At 47.0% G+C, this 22054-nt stretch overlaps 1 protein-coding gene across 2 annotated transcripts in view; it reads left to right on the top strand.

The window, feature by feature from the left end:
* The window catches only part of HIPK2 (homeodomain interacting protein kinase 2), a 122300-nt gene extending 100616 nt beyond the window's left edge, over positions 1 to 21684 (top strand). For both annotated transcript variants that reach the window (XM_084306466.1, XM_084306465.1), the window contains exons 9-15: positions 258 to 379; positions 4559 to 4701; positions 5766 to 5948; positions 8735 to 9016; positions 18012 to 18259; positions 19271 to 19431; positions 21202 to 21684. In XM_084306466.1, the coding sequence (XP_084162592.1) occupies positions 258 to 379; positions 4559 to 4701; positions 5766 to 5948; positions 8735 to 9016; positions 18012 to 18259; positions 19271 to 19431; positions 21202 to 21669 (1607 nt within the window). In that variant the 3' untranslated portion in view covers positions 21670 to 21684. The remainder of the gene's footprint in view (positions 1 to 257; positions 380 to 4558; positions 4702 to 5765; positions 5949 to 8734; positions 9017 to 18011; positions 18260 to 19270; positions 19432 to 21201) is intronic.
* Positions 21685 to 22054: the final 370 nt, after the last annotated feature.

The following is a 22054-nucleotide window of genomic DNA, read 5'->3' as shown; positions in this document are numbered from 1 at the left end:
TACATGAATCCCTTAACATCTTTGAAAACATCTTTTCTGTACCTTCATGCATGTACCATGTGTATTAGCACCTGATGGGTATATTTGGACTGGGGTGGAATATGTGGGACTCCTAGAATACCAGTATTTCAGAGGGACTAAACACTGTGATTTAAATGGACATCATTGGGTGCCTTTAGGCACCTCTGAAAACCAGACTCCCACTCCTAGCAATGCTGTTGATGGCTAATGCTGTACTTTCTGTGCCCATGCAACAGGGTTACAAGCCTCCCCTTCGAAGCATGCTGGGTATTCCGTTCGGATGGAGAACGCCGTTCCCATTGTCACTCAGGCTCCTGGGGCCCAGCCTCTGCAGATCCAGCCAGGACTTCTCGCACAGGTAATGAGCTCTGAAGACACCAAGCAGAACGGGTATCTTCTGTGTTATTCAGCTCTTGGAAGCTGAGGAGAGTAGCTTTTTCTGAGGGCAGAGAAAACCATATCAGGCCTCTGCTGAGGAAAACTCAGTAGGAACCCTCATTCATCCCTAACTTGTGGTCTCAGTGGCAGTTTGTGGCCAGTAGTTGTGCTGGTGAATTGTATGCCACTGAAAAACCTCCCATGCTTCAATTATGCAGCCTTTTATGAAATGTGCTTTTATTTTTAAAGTTATGAGAGAGATGTAGTCTGCAGAGGCAAGGGCCTGACAGCCAGTGAGCTTACCTTGTCATCAGCACCTGTTGGCAAAATTCTCCAAACTGCCCTCACAGAAAAAGCATGGTTCTTCCCAGGAAGATACCCAAATGGGAATAGGTATCACTGTTCACATACACTTTCTCAAAAGAAACCCAAGCTCCTCAAAAAAGAGTAGTTTATCACTTCTTGTGCATCTGCACTTACTGGTTTTCAGTTGGTGCCATGGTAGGTCTGCCAATATCAGACATGTTTCTGGGAGAAAAACAAACAAACAAATAAAAACAACTTGTATTTAGCATTAAGTTGTGGGGCCTGGAAAAGATGACCTACGAATCAAAAATGCGTTTAGTTGATTAGGATTAGTTGATCTCCCATGCTGCCATCAATACTAGCACGTTCGTTCATATGCAGTCAGGTACCGGCAGATTTCAAGGTTTATGTCCGTGTGCTGGATTGCCAGGATAAGACTTGGTGCAATTGTGATTCTTCACCAGCTGCTAACTGCACTTACTGAGCGAAGGCACATCAGAACCCAGCTTGCAGCCTCCATGATTTCCATTAGCTAACATGCCCTGCCTGCTCCCAAGGAAAGAGTCTTTGTCAGAGGGCTGTCTGTTTGACATAAGGCTGCTGAAACATCGAATCTACCTCAGTTGAAGCCTGTCATAACAGCCTACATGGACCATCTCTTGTTTGGTGGGAAAGGAAGGCCTAAGAGGCGGTTGTCCTGAGGGCTGCAAGAGTCTGGGGTTGTTCTGGCATTGGTGTGCTCTGCAGCGTAGTCATAGAGAGGAGGGTCAGATCTAAAGCATGGTGAAGACAGCAGGATCCTGAAAGATCTTGTGCCCTGCAGTTCCTTTTTCTCCTCAAGGTGGCCTTGTTTGGGTCACTGCTCAGTCTGGGAGTGAGTGCTCAGGAGAAGCTTTGCTACGGATCACTGCCCTGCCCCAGTTACAGGAACTCTGGTTTCTCGGGCTGCCCTCTGGTACTTTATATTGACATTTTATGCACTGTCACTTAGACAATGGAATTTAAGCTGTTTCTGAGAAATGCTCCTCGCTCACATAGATTTTATTTTTCATTTACTAGAAGAGAGGCAGTCTGTCTGTTGATATATCTGTCTGTCTCAAGCGATGAGAAACACTAGCTTCTGCTCTGATGGCAAGGCACTCTGATTGATGCTGGTGGCATCTGGTGTCCGCAGGCCTCGCTCGGTTTGGGCTGAGCAGCTGGGCCGATAAACAAATCTGTACCCAATTCCAGTTTCCTGAATGGAAAAACACAGCTCCTTTGTAATGCATTGTAGTCACATCTGATCTCTGGATGGCTGTGCTTCTCTCTCAGCTGAGAACTATCCCTCTCATGCACAGCTGCTTATCTAACGCTGTTCAGCCCGACCTGTGCATTTGCTCCAACTACGAGAGGGACAGTCCCCAGCAAAGAGCCTGCTGCCTCCAGAGCCCACTTCTGTCCTTCCACCCACTCCTCACGCCCCAGCACTGTGCAGTGCCATCAGGCCCTCCTCTGCTGCCCACCCGACGTGGGTTGCTCTGCTCGCCCACGTCAGGAAGATACTGGCAAAGCTTTACTGCATCCCAGTGCAGCTGGCATCCAGCGCTCCCTGTGTGTTTTGTGTGAGGCTGGCACTCCTGGAGGCAGGGCAGGGGAAAGGGTTCCAGCAGCTGGATGGACCCACGGCAGAGGCGGTGATGGATGTCGAGCACTGTCTCTGGCAGCTGCATGTGTGCAGCCTGTGATGTGGAGTTAGACAAAGCAAGCAGCCTGCGAGGTGCTGAGCTGGTGGTGAAAGTAACTTGTTACTTCTCTGGGTTTGTTTCCAGCCTCCCAAGCAAGTTTGTCCAAATGCTGTATGCACAAAGATGAGTGAAAGAGGACTGATCCTGTCTTTCCTAGTACCTCTCTGCAGCTTCAGATCTCAAAAGGGACAAAGCCATACAATTTTTTGGCAGGCTTCCATGACGTGACCCAGAACTGTCCCCTGTCCTTGAACACTGCCCTGAATTCTTGAGTTTCTCACGTTTTAACTCCTTCCCAGCGATGCTTCTTCCCATGGAGGTCCTGCCACCAGCTTTCAGAACAAACACGTTTATTCCATTAGTTGTTCTTGTTTACACCAGGAGCGGGAGCTCAGTCGCACCAGGGGCCGTACCACCTCCGGAGAGCAGGGGCCAGCACTGCACTCGGCCACGGCGGCACAATTTCACAATAATGCAGTAACTGGGAGCAGATTGAGGCTGCAGGCACAAGCCTCCCGTGTGTAAGCACCGCGCGCTGTGCTGGTGGATCAGCCTAGACAAGTCTTATCTGCAGATTAAATGATTCAGTGGTCCTTACCTAATAAGTGAGGAATTTGTGCCTGGACCCTGGCACTGAATCTAAATCTGTGCTCTGCAGGAGGGGAAGGAGTTTGGATATGTTCAGTTCTCTTGCTGAAAAGGGAGGAAGCACTTTTCTCTGCAGGTAAATCCAGGTGGTCCCTTGGGACTGAGCACAACAGTAGCTGAGTCTCTACCTTTAAATGAAAGCTGGATTAAAAAAAAAAAAAAAAAAAAAAAGCTTTTTTTTCCTCCCTGATCTTTTGCCTCTCTGTCGTTTCCTCCTACTTGCTCTGACCAGCACCAGGCTGTCAGTCTGTGGCTGTAGTGTCTGCGATGCAGAGCTGTCAGGAGCCCTGTGACAGTCCTTTCTTTTTAGATGTTGCAGAGAAGCCTCGTCACAGCAGCCTTTTTGTCTAACTTAGCAACATGGATAGTTTACAAGATGGTCAAAGTTTGGAGCAGAACTGGGAAAAGTTCAATTTTTTTTTACAGAGGATAGCAGAGGGGGATTAGAAGGATAAATTACAGGATTCTTGTGAGGATGGAGATGAGGACTAATGCATGCATGCCTGGACAAAGACTCCCCTCATTAAAATTTGGCCTCCTCGGGAGGTTATACAACATGGGCCTAAGGAGGGTTGTAGCCAGTGCCCCTGTGTTCCCCAGCCCTGGCAGCACACAGCAAAGAAAGTTTCGCTCTGAAGGAACTGGAATGTGACCGAGCCAAAAAACAGCTCGACTCGCGTGTGGAGTCACTGGAGCGGGATGACAAGAGGGATGATGGCATAGCAGAGCGATGGCTCACCTCGCAGGGCAGAGATCTCCACCCTGCAAGCAGGGCAGCTGCTGAGAAAAAGCCAGAGAGTGCACGGAGAGGACAGGCACGTGATGAGTAGCCATGCGCAGCTGCATTCTCCTTCGGCCAGGGGTCCTGGTCAGCTGGACCAGGCAAATGAGTGCCTTAGCCTGTGCAGGAAGATGTCCCTTCTGTGGAATGCTTGGTGGCTGATATGTCCCCCCTTTCAGTGCTCCCAAATTCCTCTTCTTTTCCTCCTTGCAGAAGCCTTGCAACCCCTTTTTCTCTGATCCCTGAAAAGTTCTTTCTTGTTTTAAGCTGCATTAAGTTCCCGAAGTCCTTTAGGGTCTGTTGGGGTGCAAAGGAAAATTGGCTGGAGCAGGGGGAAAAGTACCATTTGATGAGACTGTAGTGCCCAGCTGATCCAAACTGTCAAAATTAAAAGGTGCTAATGTGTTGGATGTTTGGGTTGAAATGCAGTTTCAGTCCCTCCCATTCCTAGTTTACCCTGAAACACAGCTGCTGCTTGGAAGGCAGGGAAATTTTCTCTCTCTTGTGCTCTCTCTATTAATAACTTTACTGTTTTATCATGTTTCCTAAAAGTATTCTTGATCTATGACCAAAAAACACTAATAGCTAGGTGTTATGATCATGATTACTGCAAGGAGCCCCAGCTGGGTATGAAAAATCACTTATGTGCAGCGTATGGCGAATTTTGCTAAGAAATACTTTTTCCTCTGGCCGACAGCAAGCATGGCCCAGCGGCACGCAGCAGATCCTGCTCCCCCCCGCCTGGCAGCAGCTGACCGGGGTGGCCACCCACACTTCTGTCCAGCACGCGACCGTCATCCCGGAGTCCATGGCAGGCACCCAGCCACTGGCAGACTGGAGGTAAACTGGAAGCACGTGGAGGACGTGCGTAGGTGCCCGTGAGACAGGCAGAGTGTGTGTGTGTGTGAGCGGTGGTCTCCGGAGTGGGTCAGCTTCTGGTAGAGGCTGTGTTCAAGAGCTGGTATGGAGGGTGTGAGGGTTGTCTCTGACAGTGGAGATTCAGCAGCTTATTTGCTGTCATGGAGCGCTCTCAGGTGTCCCATGTGGACACCAAGAGTGCATCATTGTAGGACCAAATCTCGTCTCAATTTGGTCTCATCAATGTGTATAAATACCTGAGGTGTGGGAGGCAGAGGGATTTGGCCAACCTCTTTTTGGTGGCTTGTGGGGACAGGACAAGGGGTAATGGCCACAACATGGATGACAGGAAGTTCCGCAGCAGCGTGCGAAAGAACTTCTTCACAGTGAGGGTGACAGAGCACTGGAACAGGCTGCCCAGGGAGGTTGTGGGGTCTCCTTCTCTGGAGATATTCAAGGCCCGTCTGGATACCTACCTGGGCAACCTGCTCTAAGGAACCTGCTTTGGCAGCTCCTTCAATTCTATGATTCTGTGAAATTTTCTCCCAGCCTGCTCCCAGCCCTGCCATCCTCTCCAGCCTCCTCCTACTCCTCATGGCCTCTGTGAAAAGCTGTATATGGAGTAACCTGCCCTGGGTCTGTTTGGTTTTGTTTGGATACCTGAGTCAGACCTCAGGGCTCTGTGCAGCAGTCATCAGTGCTGGAGAACACCACTGGCCTTGGCCTTGTGAGGCTGCGGAGCAGGAGGGGAAGGAATGGGGGTTTCAGCCTGTGCCCCCAGCACCCCACAACCACACAATAAATTGTGACCTCCCCAGTCAGAGCTGCGGGCAGCTTCTCCGTCCTCCATCCTTGCAGCCCAGCGCTGTGCCATGGCGCTTCCTTGGGGGGAAACGCTCCTTTCTGGGCAAAACCCAGAAAGGAGCTGACAAAGACCGAAGAGCCCCGAGGCGGGGCCTCGGTGAAGGCGGTGGGAGCCTGCGAGAGAGCCTGCCGAAGAGCCGCCGGTCGCATTTTAAACGTGTCCCTGTCTCCCCCCTTTGCAGAAACACCCACGCTCACGGCAGCCACTATAACCCCATCATGCAGCAGCCCGCGCTGTTAGCTAGCCATGTGACTCTCCCCGCAGCCCAGCCCGTCAACGTGGGTGTCGCTCACGTCATGCGCCAGCCGCCCGCCGCCGCCGCCACCTCCGCCAGGAAGAGTAAGCAGCACCAGTCGGCGCCACGGTGAGTGAGCCCCAGGTGGGCAGCAGGAGGGAGGATGGTCCTCAGTGGGCAGCAGGAGGGAGGTCCTACCCGCCTGGTGCTGGTTACAGCCCCGAAAGGCAGGCGTGCTGACAGGGGTGGTGCGTACCGATGCCTGTGGGGTAAAATACAGCTGGTTCCACTGCCCACAGGTTACTTTTGTGATGACAGGTCCATGGGGGCAGGAACATGTCCCTGATGTCTGCGTGTAAGACTGAGCCTTTCAAAAACAATTGGATTGTTATCTGTCTTCTGAGTTTGATGCCCTATTGAGCAGAGGACTGGGGTGGCTGTAGGCTGCCTTCAAGCTCTCTAGCTCCTTAGCTGGTCCCTATCAACAACAGCACATTGCAGCGGTGGGCACCCACACTGGACATTTTCTGATCATGGCAACTTAAGAGAGAAGAGGAGGCTCAGGGGCAGCCTTATTGCTCCCTACAGGTACCTTACAGGAGGCTGTAGTGAGGTGGGGGTTGATCTGTTCTCCCATGTGCCTGGTGACAGGACGAGGGTGAATGGGCTAAAGTTGCACCAGGGGAGGTTTAGGCTGGATATTAGGAAGAACTTCTTTACTAAAAGGGTTGTTAGACACTGGAATGGGCTGCCCAGGGAAGTGGTGGAGTCACCATCCCTGGAGGTGTTTAAAGGACATTTAGATGTAGAGCTCAGTGATATGGTTTGGTGGAGGACCTTGTTAGTGTTAGGTCAGAGGTTGGACTCGGTGATCTTGGAGGTCTCTTCCAACCTAGATGATTCTGTGATAAAACAGAGATCATTTTATAAGGGCATCTCATGCAGGGGCAGTCCTTTGATGCTGGGGTCTATCAACTGGCGGTAGGAGCATTTGGCTCTGCAAGAAGGAGAGTGGGTGTTCGTTCATGTTATGTTATGTGGGACAACCAAAATGGTGGGGTGACTGCACTGCCTGTCACAGCCATGTGGCCTTGCTTAGAGGACAAGGCCATTTAAGAGTTACGTGCAACTGTTCAGGGGAAAGTCTTCTGTGCTGTGAAACTAGCACCTCCGCTGAGCTACATTCCTGTTTTCAAAAAAAAAGCAAGAAAGAAACAGTGCAGGGGAGAGAACCAAAATGGGTCACCAGTCATGCAGTGGCAAAAACAGGAGCTTGTGGTTTTCCTGGGTGACTGGACTGGGGCCAGCGGAGCTTGGAGTTCACAACCAATTTGACTCTAGTTAAGAGGCCACTGTTTAAATCCTTCTCATTTATCTGCTCTCTAGTGTTGCATTTACTTTGGGTGGGCTCCAGCTGTCTTAGTCCATTCGTAATGTAGAGCAGAGGCAGCTACGGCCCCAGCAAGCCAGCAAAATAACGCGCCTGTCGCAACAAACGTGCCCGTGTGGGGCCTCCCCTCTTCCTCCCCTCTGCCGGGGCAGGGTGCCTGTGTCCAGGAGGAGTCGGACACTGATGGAGCAGTGGATTTCTAGGGCTGTACGTTTCCATTAATTGTGGAGCTTTTGTAGCCAAACGAGGAACGTGCTCCTCCTGGCTGCTCATTGGTATTCAGAAGGCACCGCAAAAGCTCCTGTGCAGTCATTTGTTATGCAAAAGACCCTGTGTAAGTTGGTGTAGTGCGATATGTCCATAATGACTTCCTTGTGATAGATGCTACCTATTCCTTTTGTTAGCTTTCAGGCCACACTGGAAATGCAACCCAGACCTGACTGTAGAACAAAACAAGAACTTTGGTTTTTTGGTTTTGTTTTTCTCCTTTTTTTTTTTTTTTTTGAATCTGCAAATGTTTTGCAATGAGCAGAATAAATGCAAGTGGCTTTTTTTGAAAAAAAAAAAAAAAAAGAAAAAAAGAAAGAAAATGTGGGAAATTAATGAAATGAGCTTTAGTCAGCGGGCTTTGGTAAATACATCTGCAAACCTGTGCTGCACTGTTTGGTGGACAGATTCAGTGCTTAGATCTCTTACCCAGGTGGGTCCTTTACAACTTTCAGGCAGGGAAGCTGAAATAGGATGAATGGGAAAAAAAACAGGGCTTGGGTTCTTTTTTCACTGTGTTAACGGAAAGATTGTTCTTTTTTTTTTTTTTTTTTTTTTTTTTTCTGATTTATATGTGCTGTATCTGCTGCCTCACATGGGAATGAAATGAAACTGAGTGTCTGCCTTCCCATCTGGGTACTCTAATCCATGGGACTCCACTACTTTAGAGGATGAAGCACTGGGCAGGAAATGTTCATTGAAAAAAAAAAATCTTAAATGGAAAATTAAATTTTCAGCTAAGAAAATCAGTTTTCCTGATAAATGACTGTTGTTTTCCACAATAAATTCTAATTTTACTTCTAGCTTTTTCTGGCCAGAAAAAAATACCTGGTCACAATGCATCCTTGCAGTTCATCAGGTACAGGAGAAAGGAATTATCTATCGTTTGTGCACTTTTTCCTGCTGTGGCAGGCGCTCTGTGCCCGCCTGTGTTTTGTACGTCTGGGCTGTGTGAGCAGCCTCTACTTCCCAGCACAAGCTGTAGCCAGGGACTCCTGGGAGGCAGCATTTCTCATTTGGAAATTTATGGGGAACACAAAATTGAGTTTTTTACTAAAAGAAGGTACTTTTCAGCCAATTATAAGAATAAGTCATGTGAGGCACTCTGACATTTGAAGAGGCAACCATGCCAATTTTGCAGTTTTCCCAGACTCCATAAATCAGTGTGAGAGAATGAGAGGCCAGGAACCAAAAGCTGTGGCAACAGGCAACCGAGCAAGCTGAGATTTAACCAACTAATGGCCTTTCCTGTTTCCAGAAACGCATCCACCTACGAAGTTTCATCCTCTCAGTCCATCAGCTCACCTCAGCGGTCGAAACGAGTGAAGGAAAACACGCCGCCTCGCTGTGCCATGGTGCACAACAGCCCTGCCTGCAGCACCTCCGTCACCTGCGGCTGGGGCGACGTGGCCACCAGCACCACGCGGGAGCGGCAGCGGCAGACGATAATCATTCCCGACACCCCTAGCCCCGCAGTGAGTGTCATCACTATCAGCAGCGACACTGACGAAGAGGAGGAGCAGAAGCATGCACCCACCAGGTGAGCAGCAGCTCTGCTCTTCTCTCTGTTGATGAGAAAAAGAGACAGAGAAGAGCTGTAGGGTCCCAGGAGATATGGTTGGATCCTAGCACCCAGGTTTCTCATTTGGGGGGAAAGATAATGAGGAGGGCAACATACTAGCTGGGGAGCCTGCAGACCTGGTTATGTTCCCTACCACACTATACATTTGCTGTGTGATCCTGGAGAGCTGTCACAGTCTCCCTGTGCCATGGTTTCTCATCTCTAAGAGCAAATAATAGTTTTTTCTATTTCACAGCACTATTCAAAGGCTGTTTTAGAAGTTCTGTGGTAATGATCCCCTTTAAGTCAGATAGCTATTTAAAGCAAAGACAATAAGAAGAGCTTGAAAGGAAAGTAGTTTAAAATGGCCTTTCCTCTTTCTAAGTGATCCAAGCATCTGTAAAGAGCATTAAATGACACCTTTAATACATGGTATTTTCTATAAAAAGGTCCTGAAAACGCTTAAACTTTGTGGTATAAACACTCAATAAGAGTAAACACATTTGCATGAGGGTTGCTCAGCTCTGACTGTGTTTTCAAAACATCCCAGAACCATTGTCATCTAAGTGGCAGAAACTGATGGCTTTTTGACTGACTCTGCAGAGAGGCATAGAGGCTATAAAGGCTGTGGTGAGGAGTTTGCTCCTCAGAGAATTAGCTCTCCCAAGTAAGCAGTGCGGCACAGGACAGCTGCCACTGCTGATCATCTACTGTGCATGAGACAGGACTTCATTTTCTAGGACTGTCTTTTCAGCACCTTTCATCACATGCAGGCACTCTAGGTTTCCCATCTGATGCCAGTCACAAAGTATCACTCAGTTTTCTAAGTTGCGGAGAAGTAGCTGTGCAAACAGCTGAATAATTATACTATCTTTATGCGGGTAACTGAGCTAGGAATTTTTTAACCTTATCCTTCCAGTACTGTCAGGAGAGACTTATTATTTCTTATTTAGGACATGCTCCATGGCAGATTTTACTTTAATCATTGGTGTTATCTTTATCTCTGCATCTCTGTGCTGCGGTGAAAAGTGGAACGCTGCAAATACGAACAGAACAGATGAGATGCATTTGGCCTCAAGGAGCTAAAGATCTGTAAAGTAGAGCTGTTCGATTCAGGTGTCTAGGACTGCAATTTCAACCTGCCTCCCACCAACCACCTCTGCTTTCCATTCCCTTTTCCCTTACTGGTGAGCTCCACCAGGCAGAGAGAGCTAAGTGCTTCCCAAATTCAAGCTCACCATGAATGAAATTATTGTAATGGGGAACTGATCACAGGACGGCATCACATATTTCAGCTTAAAAAAATAATAATTGCTGCAGTATTCCTTAGTTTGGCAGGCAGAAGAAAGTATATTTCCAGAAAGGGTGGGGTAAAAGTCAGAGTGGAAATCAGGACTAGAATAGAGAGTCCCCTTTTCCAGGGCTTTTAAAGGAAAAGAAGGTACAAAAGAAGATACAAAATTATTACTGAAAACTAAGGACTAAGGTTTTGAAGCTAGGCAGCAAGGAGGCAGACATCTGTCTCAAGAGTCATGGGAGCTATTTGCAGCTCCATGGTGCTGGTCCCAAGCTTTGAAAAATCATGTGCAAGTACTTAAACTTACCTCTGGGTATCGTCTTGAACCCAAAGTAGGGCGGAAGGAAGGGCCACTTCATCGAACAGTGGTCTCCTCTGCCTCACCTTGGCTGCCATCTGACCAGCTTCTTCACTCAGCACCTCTTCAGGGAGACAGGCAGAACAAAGTTCTGGAAAATGTCTGGAAATCAAGTTGGGAGTTTGGGGTATTTAAATGTTTGGGCAAGGTCTGCCGAGGGGTTAGGAAAGTAGTCCCAGGAGCCAGGCTTACATAAATGAACTGGCTTTCATATAACTAAAGCATATTCAGGACACGTTCCTGCCTGGGATCAGATCCCTGGCTACTTTTTGTATCCATATGGCATATCTATACAGAGTGCCAGGACTACAGCATTCCTGGAAGGCCGAAGCTTAAGAGCTAGATTTAATTTCTAAGCAATGTAGAGACATTTTGCATGGACACGGGCTGCTCTAAGGCACTTTCTGGAGTTCCAGAGTGAGTTAAATTGTCCATGCAGATATAACCAGAGCGAGTGGAGAATTAGGGGTATAGAGACACAGATGGAAAACAGTATGTCAGAATGGGAATTTTTGGTTAAAGTCTCAGGGAGAGCAAAATCAGCCTGCTCAGAGCCTTCTGACCTGGGTAGATACAAGACCAGATTCTCAGACAGAGTAAGAGTCTCGCTTTCAGCCAAGGAAGCCGTATCAGCATTTAATGCCAATTAACTTTGCCCCTGCCAAAGATGAATTTGTTTGTTTTATTGAAAGTGCATCACATTTAGGAAAGTATCTCCTAGTTTTCTTACTCATGTATTTTTTGTCTCCAAGAAAAATAGGAGTGGCAGTGAGGTCTATGCCTTGTCGTAATTGGTGCTGAAATGTTCAGGATCCATGACTAAGTCTAACATGAAACTGCGCAAAATGTGTTGTCTTGCCCATGTTTATGCAAATATTATGCTATTGGGCAGTAGCAGTGGTGTGGGGGTGAAAAATAAGGAATAATGTGAAACATGTTGTGAGTGACAGCCTAGTAATTTTAGCTTTTTCAAGACTAGAATAGAGAAACAATATGGCAGTGGATCAGTCACAGTTAACTTCCTGATTCCATCTTTTTGATAACCCATGGTGTCTTTGGATTAACTTCATTGAGGTTGGATCAGCTCCTGAGCTGGCTACAGCACCTCCTTCTCTTATTTCCTACGGGGTTACAAATTTCTCTTTGACCCATGAGACTAAAATGTTTGCTTTACCGATGGTTCAGTGAAGAGAGATTAAAGGTACTTGTGGTTGTGAGAAGTAGCAGATCCTTCAAAGATGCAAGAGTTCGTAAGTCTCAGTTTGAAAAAGACTGGTGATGCTGATAAATCATGATACTGCTGTAGCAGGTTGGATTTGCTCAGACAGAAGAGCCTCTCAGTCTTAGCAGAGGAGCAAAGAGAGCTTTTCCGCTACAGGAGATGCAACTTCTTTATTGTCAAAAGAAAAATGCAAAGAATTCTGTGTGATACAGGCAGAATTTCCCTTTACCTAATGAAAAACACAGATGTTCAAGTAGGATGTTTATGCAATACCAGCTGACAGAGCAGGCAGGCCAGCATTTTGCTCGTTCTTCGCCCACATGTGTTTTACCCCGAGGATGAGAGTAGTTTGGTGTCATCTTTTTCAAATCAATTGTCATCTAAAAGCTTCACCTGTTGGGTGAAGGAGCTGGGGAGGTGGCGTTGAGGTAGGCTCTGAAAGAGCTGCTCCATGGAGCCTTGTCAAAGGGGGCCATCTACTGGGCCCCGTCCCTGTGCCAGGGGTGAAATTACAGAGGAGGGACCTCAGGGACAATTCCACAGGAACCATCTTGAGGCATGGTCGGAGATTCAGGGTCAAACTCCTGATTAAAAAGTCAATTTGTCAAAACCAAGACTTTTTACAGGATACACTGAGGGTTTTTTTTGTAATATCCCACATGCAGTGTAATCTAGGGAGGGAAGCTTTAAAATTGCCAAAAGTTTTGACTTTTTTTTAAGGGGAAGAAAATGTTAGGGGATTAACTAATTAAGGCTCAGACTTTTGTTTTCTGGTTTAGTGAAATTTTTTCTTCTTTCAAACTAAGCAATAGGAAAAAATTTGAAATGGTCAAATAAAAAAGGAACATTTTGACTAAATTAAACCTCTTTTTTTTACCTGCTTTCCAACCCAAAGACACAGTAGAGCCTCACACTTTTCTACTGTCTGCTCTGTCACTAGTATCATAAGTAACACTCCTCCAGCTTGGTTTCCCATTGCAGTAATCACTGTCTTCCTGGGCAACAAAGAAAGAAAGACTGGCCGTAGCTATCACGAAAACAGACTTGAGTACCTGCCTCCTTGCCCATCTTAATGGGCACAAAATTCTTGCAGGGTTGGGATTTTTTCCCTTTTCCTTGATGGTAAGCTATACAGCGAAGTCTCTGTGTGAGTTCCACATATTTACCTTATTTGTGTTATTTTGCAGTGGCAGTAGAGCCTACTTCAGAGGGCATTCATTCCCCTTACACACAGAAATTGCTAGCAGGCACAAACCAGGTGTTTTTGCCAGCTAGCTGATCTGTATGTGCGGGTCAAAATACCCTTTGTAATTCTCTGTTGACACCTAGCCTAGTGTGGCTGTGTTATGCTGTGCATAATAATGGCCTGACTCTGCATAGCAATACCTTGACTAACCACAGTCATCTGGTAAAAAGATGAGTGCCTTCCATCTCCAGAAGACGCACCAACATGCAACTAATACTTAAAATAACAGAGATAGACAGTAGCTCTCTCAGCTAGCCTTCAGCAGCAGGACCTTTACAACCTGCTGAGCAGTTCAGGATAATGACTTAAATAGCTACAGCACGTGCTGTGTAGCCTAATAAAATGGCCTCAGTGTAGTACTTGATAAATACTTCTTACCATCACACGCTCACAGAGAAGGTAAGAGCAGATTAACAGGTCAGGACAGAGTTTGAGCTGTACAGAGGGGCATGTTCTCAGCACTGAGCAATGCGTGGCATAGGATTTCAACGTACAGAGAGAGATTGCAGTGGCAGTGCGAGTTTTTGTTGGCTGACTCAATACTTTCCTAGAATAGGTGAATTATTCTGAAGCAGCAAACTCAAAAGTTTCATATTAATGAGTTTTCAGAGACCTGGAACAAAATTCTGGTGATGTAAAGTTAACACACTGTGGTGTGCATGCATACCAGTTCAGAGGCAGGGCTGGCGGAGAGCTGCCTTCTTTCCCCAAACTGGAAGGCCATCTTGGTGACCTTGAGAGCTGGAAGCCTCTGTTGCCATAGCTTCAGCCACCCTGAAGGGTTTGCATCTCTGCAGCTAAACCAAACACTGAAGACTTGCTCCCACTGGACTCCGTTTGTTCTTTCTGGGATTCTGGAGGGACCTGACATATTCAGGGAAGAAAGGTCTTGTTCATGCAATGCTATCAATTACCAAGCTTTTTGGCTGAGCCTTCTGCAACTAGAAATCTCCTCTTGAGCTGCACTGTTACAAGTGTTGTTGTCCCTTGTCCTTATCTGTGGATAGATGGTTTTGGTGTCTTTTAGCACCTAACTCAGCATCTTTTCCTTAATTTCCTCTCAAGTTTCATTCTCAAGGTTTGCCTTTGGCACCTTTCCATTAACAGCATCCCAGATGCCCACCTTAGTTCCTTGCCCTGTGCCTTTGTACAAAGTATCTTCTGTTTCCTCCATCAGGTTTTCCTTCGAACTCCTGCCTTGCTGTGGGGATAGGGACCCACATCCTTCCCTCCACTGTGCACTCATGAGGGTGATGTATGTTAGAGAGCTGTCTCTGAGAGCTGCTCCTGCATACTTGAGGCTGCTCTGTGCCTGCACATTAGATGGACGTGAATTGTTTTGTATCTGAGCTTGAGCACAAGCCCTTCAGGAACAAAAAATAAGCTTACAAAGCAATGCTTATTTTTTCCAGCTGCTGAAAGGGAGGACACAGCTCCAGCCACTAAGGGTTAAAAAAGCCTTCCTGGCTTCCTGCTTTTCAGTCTGTGTAGATGGATTTGGTGCCACTTTGGTAATCTTTCCCTCCTCCTTCCTCTGGAGAATTAAAATACACCTACCCCTGTAATGCAGGCAGGCACACGAGCTGACCAGGAACACACACTGGCTCCCAAGGCTACTAAATCACGTATGCTGCTGCTACTGTGCTTGCAGGAGGGAAAGCAATTACCAGGGTTGGAGCGAGCTTAATAGGAAGGGGGCAAGACTTTAATAGTATTTTTCTGTGTAAGCACAAACATCCCCAAAAGCTGTTGCTGAGTTATAGGAACACAGTAAGCTTGCTGAGTAGGCAAGTGCTGTGTCAACAGGTAACAGCTCTCAGCCCTGATAGTTTGTGAGCAGGGAAGGCAATACATCAGCCTGGACCCCACACAGACAGCTCCTGCCTTTCTGTATGGTGGGGAAAGCAGCTCAGTCTTCAGAGGGAGCTGGAAGGAGGGCAGTTGCTGGCTAGCAAGCAGGCTTTGAGGAGAGGGAACGCTAACTCTTCTGGGCTGAATTTTCAAAAGCCCCCATTTCAGCTTAACGTGTGCCTTTAAGCCTGTGAATCAACTGATTTTCAGCATGAGTTGGGCCTTTGATGCCTTTGAAATTCCCACCCTTAATCTCTCAGGCAGGCTGCGGTGCAGCAGGTACCTAACTCTTCAGCGTGTGCACAGTCCCGATTGACTCCTCTGCGTTCCCTCGCATTAACTGCAGTTGCTACCTTTTCTAAAGAAAAAAATCTGTCTGCCTTCAATGGGACTCCTCGTGCACTGGAAATGATGCAGCCTGCTACATCAAAAGGCTAATCACTTGGGCCCTAATCCTGCAAATATTTACCTATGTGCTTTCGCTCCGTTACTGGGAATAGTCCAGCTGACTTCAGTGGAACAACACATATTAGTTGGGCTAACCACTTCTGTAAGGTCTGGCAGAACCATAGCTCAGGTCCTTCTCAGTTTCTCATCCATGAAATTGGTTTAATATCCTGCTAGGGTCCCTTTCTCTGGGAAGGTTTGGGTTTGGGGTCACTTACTTGTTTAACCAAACAGATTTACTTCATTTTCGTGCTGTGACCAAAGAGCTACAACATATTGAAGGAGAAGACTCCTCACGGAGCCTGCTTTGGCAAACCTTCAGTCAAGTTGGTGAAAAATATGCCCGTTCTAAAACAATAAATAGCACAAATTTCACAAAAAAATACGCTTCCAGTTCTACAGCTCAACCTTTCCCATGTCAAGTATCAGCCGACAGCAAGTATTTCCAGTTGAGCAGCTCAGCCCCTTATGTAAGGAAGGGACTGTAAAAGAATAGCTAGACCTTATCAGTTGTCAGAAAACTCTTTAGTGACTTGATTTTTCTTTATAAAATGTAATAACTGTCAGAGGTAGAGAATATATATCTCTTCCCAACTGGCAGCCAAGGGTAGCTGCAAAGGGCAAGCAGTGTGGGTACTCATAAATGTGTTATTAGAGGCATTTCTACTGAAGGGGAGAGGAATATTGATGCAATATTAGTCATTTTTATTGGTTTAATATTCTTTTCTGTAGCACCATATCCAAACTGCTGTATCCTTCTTCACACACAGTAGCTGTCCATCTAAGATAACTGTTGCTGTTTTCATTCCTAACCTGGCTCCTTGTGGAATGCCAGAGTACAAGGACTTGCTGTTGTATACCTTCCCCATCTGAAAGATCCCAGACCCTGCAAGGATTTCTTTCATTTTCCAGATGCTTGTTCCTCAAATTCCCCTCCTTCTCTGTCTCCCTGTTGCAGGTATAAATGCTTTAGGATAGCAGGGGCCTCTCTTAAGGTATTTTTCACAGTGCCTAGTACATCAACATGGTCTTGTACCATTTTTGGGGTATGCTGGGCCCCCGTGATGATAGCCCAGGAGAAGTTGGTGATGGTAACTTGTTTGTGAATGCAGCACTCCAAGGCACTCTCTAATGGAAAAGACAGCTTTCAGTGACAAATCCTGGCAGTTAAGTAGCGAGTTGCAGCTTGCAAATGCTGTTGGAGAGGCGTTGGGACGGACAAGTTGAAGGGAACCTATCAGCGCTCCTTTGCCACTGTGAGAAACAAATATGCCAAAAAGTCCTTGCAAAGAAACTGCTCTCAGTGTCTGCTTAGTCTTTCCCTGGGTATGAAGCGATGCTGAGACTAGAGAGCAAACAGCCATGTCACAGGCTAAGACTGAGTTTATCAGCTCTCTCCTGAACTGGACCTGCCAACATGAGAGAACGGAGATGTGACTCAGTGGGAAAAGGATCTCTGTCTCTGTAAAGTGTGCACTAAAAAAGTTAAGAGTTGGAATCCTTTTTCTCCGTGGCATTTCTGTTCCTGTTGGGGCTGTTTCCACCATTAAGCCTAATTACTTAGCTTTTTATGTGCTATCCATTTCTTTTCATCATTTTAAAAACTTGAGTTGCCATAACAACATAATGCAATCAGTGAAACATAGCAGCTATTTTCTGTAGTCAAGGTCTGTGCACTGTCAAGGATGTGAGCCATTTAAGCAAATCTTCACCATCCCCCCTCCTCCCTCCTCTTTTTCGCTCTCTCTTTCTCTCCCTAAACAAGCTCATAACAGGAAGGAGAAACCATCAGGAATAATTAGACACAATAGCAGAGCAAATCCCAATCGTACTCATGCAGTCTAGTCTAATGAACTTCTAGCACTAATCTTGGAAGTGTTGATGTTCCTTTTTAATCACTTTTTTGATGTCATAGATAGATTAGCTGCAGCAGGACCTTGATAATCCACACAAGAGTCAAGAGACTCAATGCTTATTTGGAAAAAGAAACCAAAAAAACTTCTGTAGGGCAATACATAGCTCATTTTCTCTTCATTCATTCCTCAGTTTCAAATGCTTCTTGCGAATATATGCCCACTGTAGCATATTAGTAAATAGAACAGAGTGTATTTTGTAGATTCATGGGATTTAATCACGAAAATTCGTAACATCTATTATTAAATCATTGCTGGAAGGCTGGAAGAAACCGCCACATTTTTGTGTGGGTGGTGAGACTTGCAACAAAGCATAGTATAACTGCTGGGCCTCTACTGCACACATACATAAAAAGCAGTCTGAAAATAAATCTGGCAGTCTGGTTCAGTGCTATTCTAAGCGGTGTGAATATAAGATCTATCCACAATGTCTTACTCACTCCTTGACCTCCACAAAGTCTTTCCTGGAATAGAAATATGTGAGTTTTGCAGCCTAGGATTTGGCTTAAGCAGCCTCTGTCTAAGGACCGAGGGTGCGCTCTGCCTTTGCAGAGCTAGCCTGCCGTGGGCAGATTCTTCTCGTGGCTTCCCAGTCGATGGCTCCCCATTCACTCTTCCCATTCGTGTGCTTGTGTTTCAGCACCTTGTCCAAGCAGAGGAAGAACGTCATCAGCTGCGTCACCGTGCATGATTCCCCCTACTCCGATTCGTCCAGCAACAACAGTCCTTACGCCGTGCAGCATCGCGCAGGGCAGAATAACGGGAACACCTACGACACCAAAGGGGTTCCAGAGACTCACTGCAGTGGGAACCCCCGAACAATCATCGTGCCACCACTGAAAACCCAGGCCAGTGAGGTGTTGGTAGAGTGCGATAGCCTGGCACCAGGTAAATTGCACCTCTTCCGTCAAGAAAATTAGTAAGAAATAAATGATTTATCTTGGAAGAATCTCATTGTTCGGTTTCATTTTGTTTGTTTGTTTGTTTTGTTTTTCAAAGAAACCGTGCTCCTGCCCTTCTCTCAAGTGACACATCTGTTCTTGGGAGCCGTATTGCATTATTTATGTGCCCTGGTACACTCAGGAGTCACGGGGGCAAGTGTTATTCCTAGTTACTTCTGTGCAAACCCAAGAGCAGAATGCAGCCTGTAGCGCAACATTTGACGTGAAAGGCTCCCAAATGCAAGTGTGAACCTTTGCTTCCTTGCCTTTCCATAGGTTTACTTTAAAATGGGTATGAGATTGAAAACACATGTGCATTTTCATCCAAACTTGTTGACATTTCTGGGAAGAACATTTCCTCAGCATCTTCATTATGGACCGATGAGGTTTGCTCATCCAGAGCCTCTGCAATGTTAGATAGTACGATGTGTTGAAAAGGGGCTTATGTGGAAGTCTGGCCCAAAGCAATTGGCTTTGAGCTACTTGGCAGTCCTTTCTTTTGACACAATGCTGGTGAACACGAAGGCTCAGAGGGTGAGCTCCCCGCTAGCTCCTTCTCCCTCCCTTCCTACTCACCACGAGGTCAGCCAAGCCAGGGCTTTTATATGCTGTGCACACTATTCTTTCCTTCCTCTCTTTGGGATTTGTACCTGCATCGTACAGTTCTGCTGGCAGAACAGTTCCTCACACTTCTGAAGTATCTATAAAACCTCCTCTGGGCCCAGTTTGGGGTCCAGGTATCAGGTCCGCTTGTCTGCCTCTAGGATAACAGGCTGGCCTGTGTATATGAAGCACTGCTGAGATATTCTCTTAAGTAAGAGAAACCATTTTCTTATCCTGCTTCTGTTGTGTATCTCCTCCCAAAAGCCACTCTGGAGGAGGTTCAGTGAGGAAAAGGTAGGGTGAGCGATTAAAGAATGTGATATAAGCTACAAATGTGTTTCCTTTCCTGGCACAGTCACCACCAGTCACCACTCATCCTCCTACAAGTCCAAGTCCTCCAGCACCGTGACCTCCACCAGCGGTCACTCTTCAGGGAGCTCGTCTGGAGCCGTTGCCTATAGGCAGCAGCGACCAGGAGCACATTTCCAGCAGCAGCAGCCTCTTAATCTAAGCCAGGTAAGTCAACTGAGACAGATTTTGGTGGTGTGTCATCCAGCTGCAACCCACTGCTCCTCCAGCGTGGGCTGTACTGTTCTAGCCTAATGATAGTTGGGCCCCATTTGAGTTAGATCGACTGGTTTCAGCATTGCTGCAGACCTTGATCTTCTAGCTCAGGCAGTAAAAGCAGCGCAGATCCTGCCCCTGAGTGGGCTGGCAGTACTCTGACTGGGTGTTTTAGAGTCAAATCATCTAACAGTGTGAGTGGGAATAACGTAAGAGAGGAGGTGCAGTGGCTCAGACACAAAGGAGTGGGACAGGACCATGCAGGAAGGCCTGAATTCACTGTAGCTGTAGGTAACCGTGGGGGGAGTGTCCTTCAGGTGAATGGAGTGCATCAGTCCCGCTGCAGGAGTGAGAGATAAGTCCCCGTCCGATGTGACAAGGCAAAATTGAGCCTCTGTGTGCATACATGACCTCTTGTCATGTAGTGAGTTTGATCCATTCCATGGTGAATCTGAGATCCGGGAAAAATCCCATTACTCGGCATCATGCCATTCCCAGGATGTTTCATAGTCTGTGGCCAAAACACCCAGGGGATTCCCTGGGAGCTTCTTAAATAGTACCCTTTTCATGGGCTGCACCTGGAGCCTTTCCCTTCTCTGAGGTGAGGTGATGAGACTGGGGAAGTTAGAGCGGTTACTGCCATATCCAGAGGAGAATATCTGGAGAGCTCAGAGGACAGTGCCGTTTGGCTTCCCGAGCTGGATGTAAGCAGAACTGGTTTAAGAAAATAGTCAGTGGGAGAAAAACGCTCCCCCTCCTCAAAATTTAGTTGAAATTTAAAAATGTAAATAACTTGAAATAAAAGTGAGCAAAAATAGAGGAAATGGGTAAAATGCCGTTTCCAAGAGGGGGGGAGGACTGTGGCTGCCACATTTCAGACCACAATGACAGCACAGGGAGTGCTTAAAAGGATGAAAAGAATTGGAAAAATAGAAGGAAATAACATGGAGCATTGCCCTTCCTGCCTTCTAATTCCTACTTTATTAGTTATTTAATGCTCTGACTACACCATAATTACAAATGGCTGGGAAAGCTCCTTGACATTATTGTGCAATGCAAAAAAACAACTTAGAAAATCCCCGAAAAAGTACATTGTTCCTGTCCCACTGCAAGAAGTTGCCTGTGCTAAAGTAATTATAGTTGATTGCACGAGGCTACCAGGCACCTGCAGGATCTGATCGAGTTGAGGGTTTTATCTTTTAAAAAATAAAGTAGTTATTCTACTTACTGTGGACGTGATAACCTCAAAGACCCAAACTGAACAAAAATAAATTGCCTATTCCAGGCATAGCTAAGTGACTTCATTCCCCTGAGCTATCAGTGCACCGAATTTCATCATCAGAGTTCAGTGACAGAAGCTGGGTGTTGTGCGAGTGACTGGACTTGTGGAAGACGTTTTTAGGACCCGAGCATCCGAGGCTAGGTCTTCATGGTAGCTGTATCAGCAGGTCGTGGCTCAAAATGGGGGACTCTGCTCTCCTTCTGGGGGACGTTCTGGTGAATGTACGAAGCTAAAGGTCTTGCTAGGCTTGGGAGGGACCCTTTGCCATCGCCTGTTTCCGAGGGAAGATCGCGGTGATGCTGAGGGTTTCAGGAGGAGCACGAGGGCCTTTCCTGAGGCCAACCTGGTTTCGCAGGGAGGCTCCCAGGCACGGCTGAGGAGGTAAAGAGCCGTCGTCTCTTGTCTTGTAACCGCTTATCACTATTGCTGTCTTTATCCAGGCCCAGCAGCACATCACGACCGATCGCACAGGGAGTCACCGGAGACAGCAAGCCTACATCACTCCAACGATAGCTCAGGCCCCGTACTCTTTCCCGCACAATAGTCCCAGCCATGGTACAGTTCATCCTCACTTGGCCGCGGCTGCCGCTGCTCACCTGCCCACCCAGCCCCACCTCTACACATACACCGCCCCAGCCGCCCTGGGCTCCACGGGCACCGTCGCGCACCTGGTGGCCTCCCAAGGGTCTGCGCGGCACGCCGTGCAGCACACCACCTACCCCGCCAGCATCGTCCACCAGGTCCCTGTCAGCATGGGCCCGCGGGTTCTGCCCTCGCCCACCATCCACCCGAGTCAGTACCAGGCTCAGTTTGCCCATCAGACCTATATCAGTGCTTCTCCAGCCTCCACAGTCTACACTGGATACCCACTGAGCCCCACCAAGGTCAACCAGTACCCTTACATCTAAACACTGGAATAAGGAGCGAGAGACACACCCGCCGCGGGGGAGCGAGGCGGCTGCTTTTGTACTGAAGAACATGACAAACTAACAATGCAATGGGAGGCTCGCGTGAAACTTGAACGAAGGAGACTTTCAGGAAGAAACGAGAAGGAGGAAAGAAGGGGGAGAACCAATTCTACAATTTTTATTTAAAAAAAAAAAAATAAAGAAAATGGAAAAAAAGAACAGAAAAAAAAATAAAACCACAAAAAAACAACCATTCTACACCAAACTAGAGAGAGAGAGAGAAGCAGAAGGACCCTCCAGCGGGTCCTGTGTTTTGAAGAACTTCACCAATAGACTTTTAAAGGTTATTTTCATCCAATAGTGAGCTACATTTAGAAATTTGTTG

This window comes from Netta rufina, assembly GCF_964035555.1.
Source record: "Netta rufina genome assembly, chromosome: 1".
NCBI lineage: Eukaryota > Metazoa > Chordata > Aves > Anseriformes > Anatidae > Netta > Netta rufina.
This window is presented reverse-complemented; position numbering and strand designations above follow the sequence as displayed.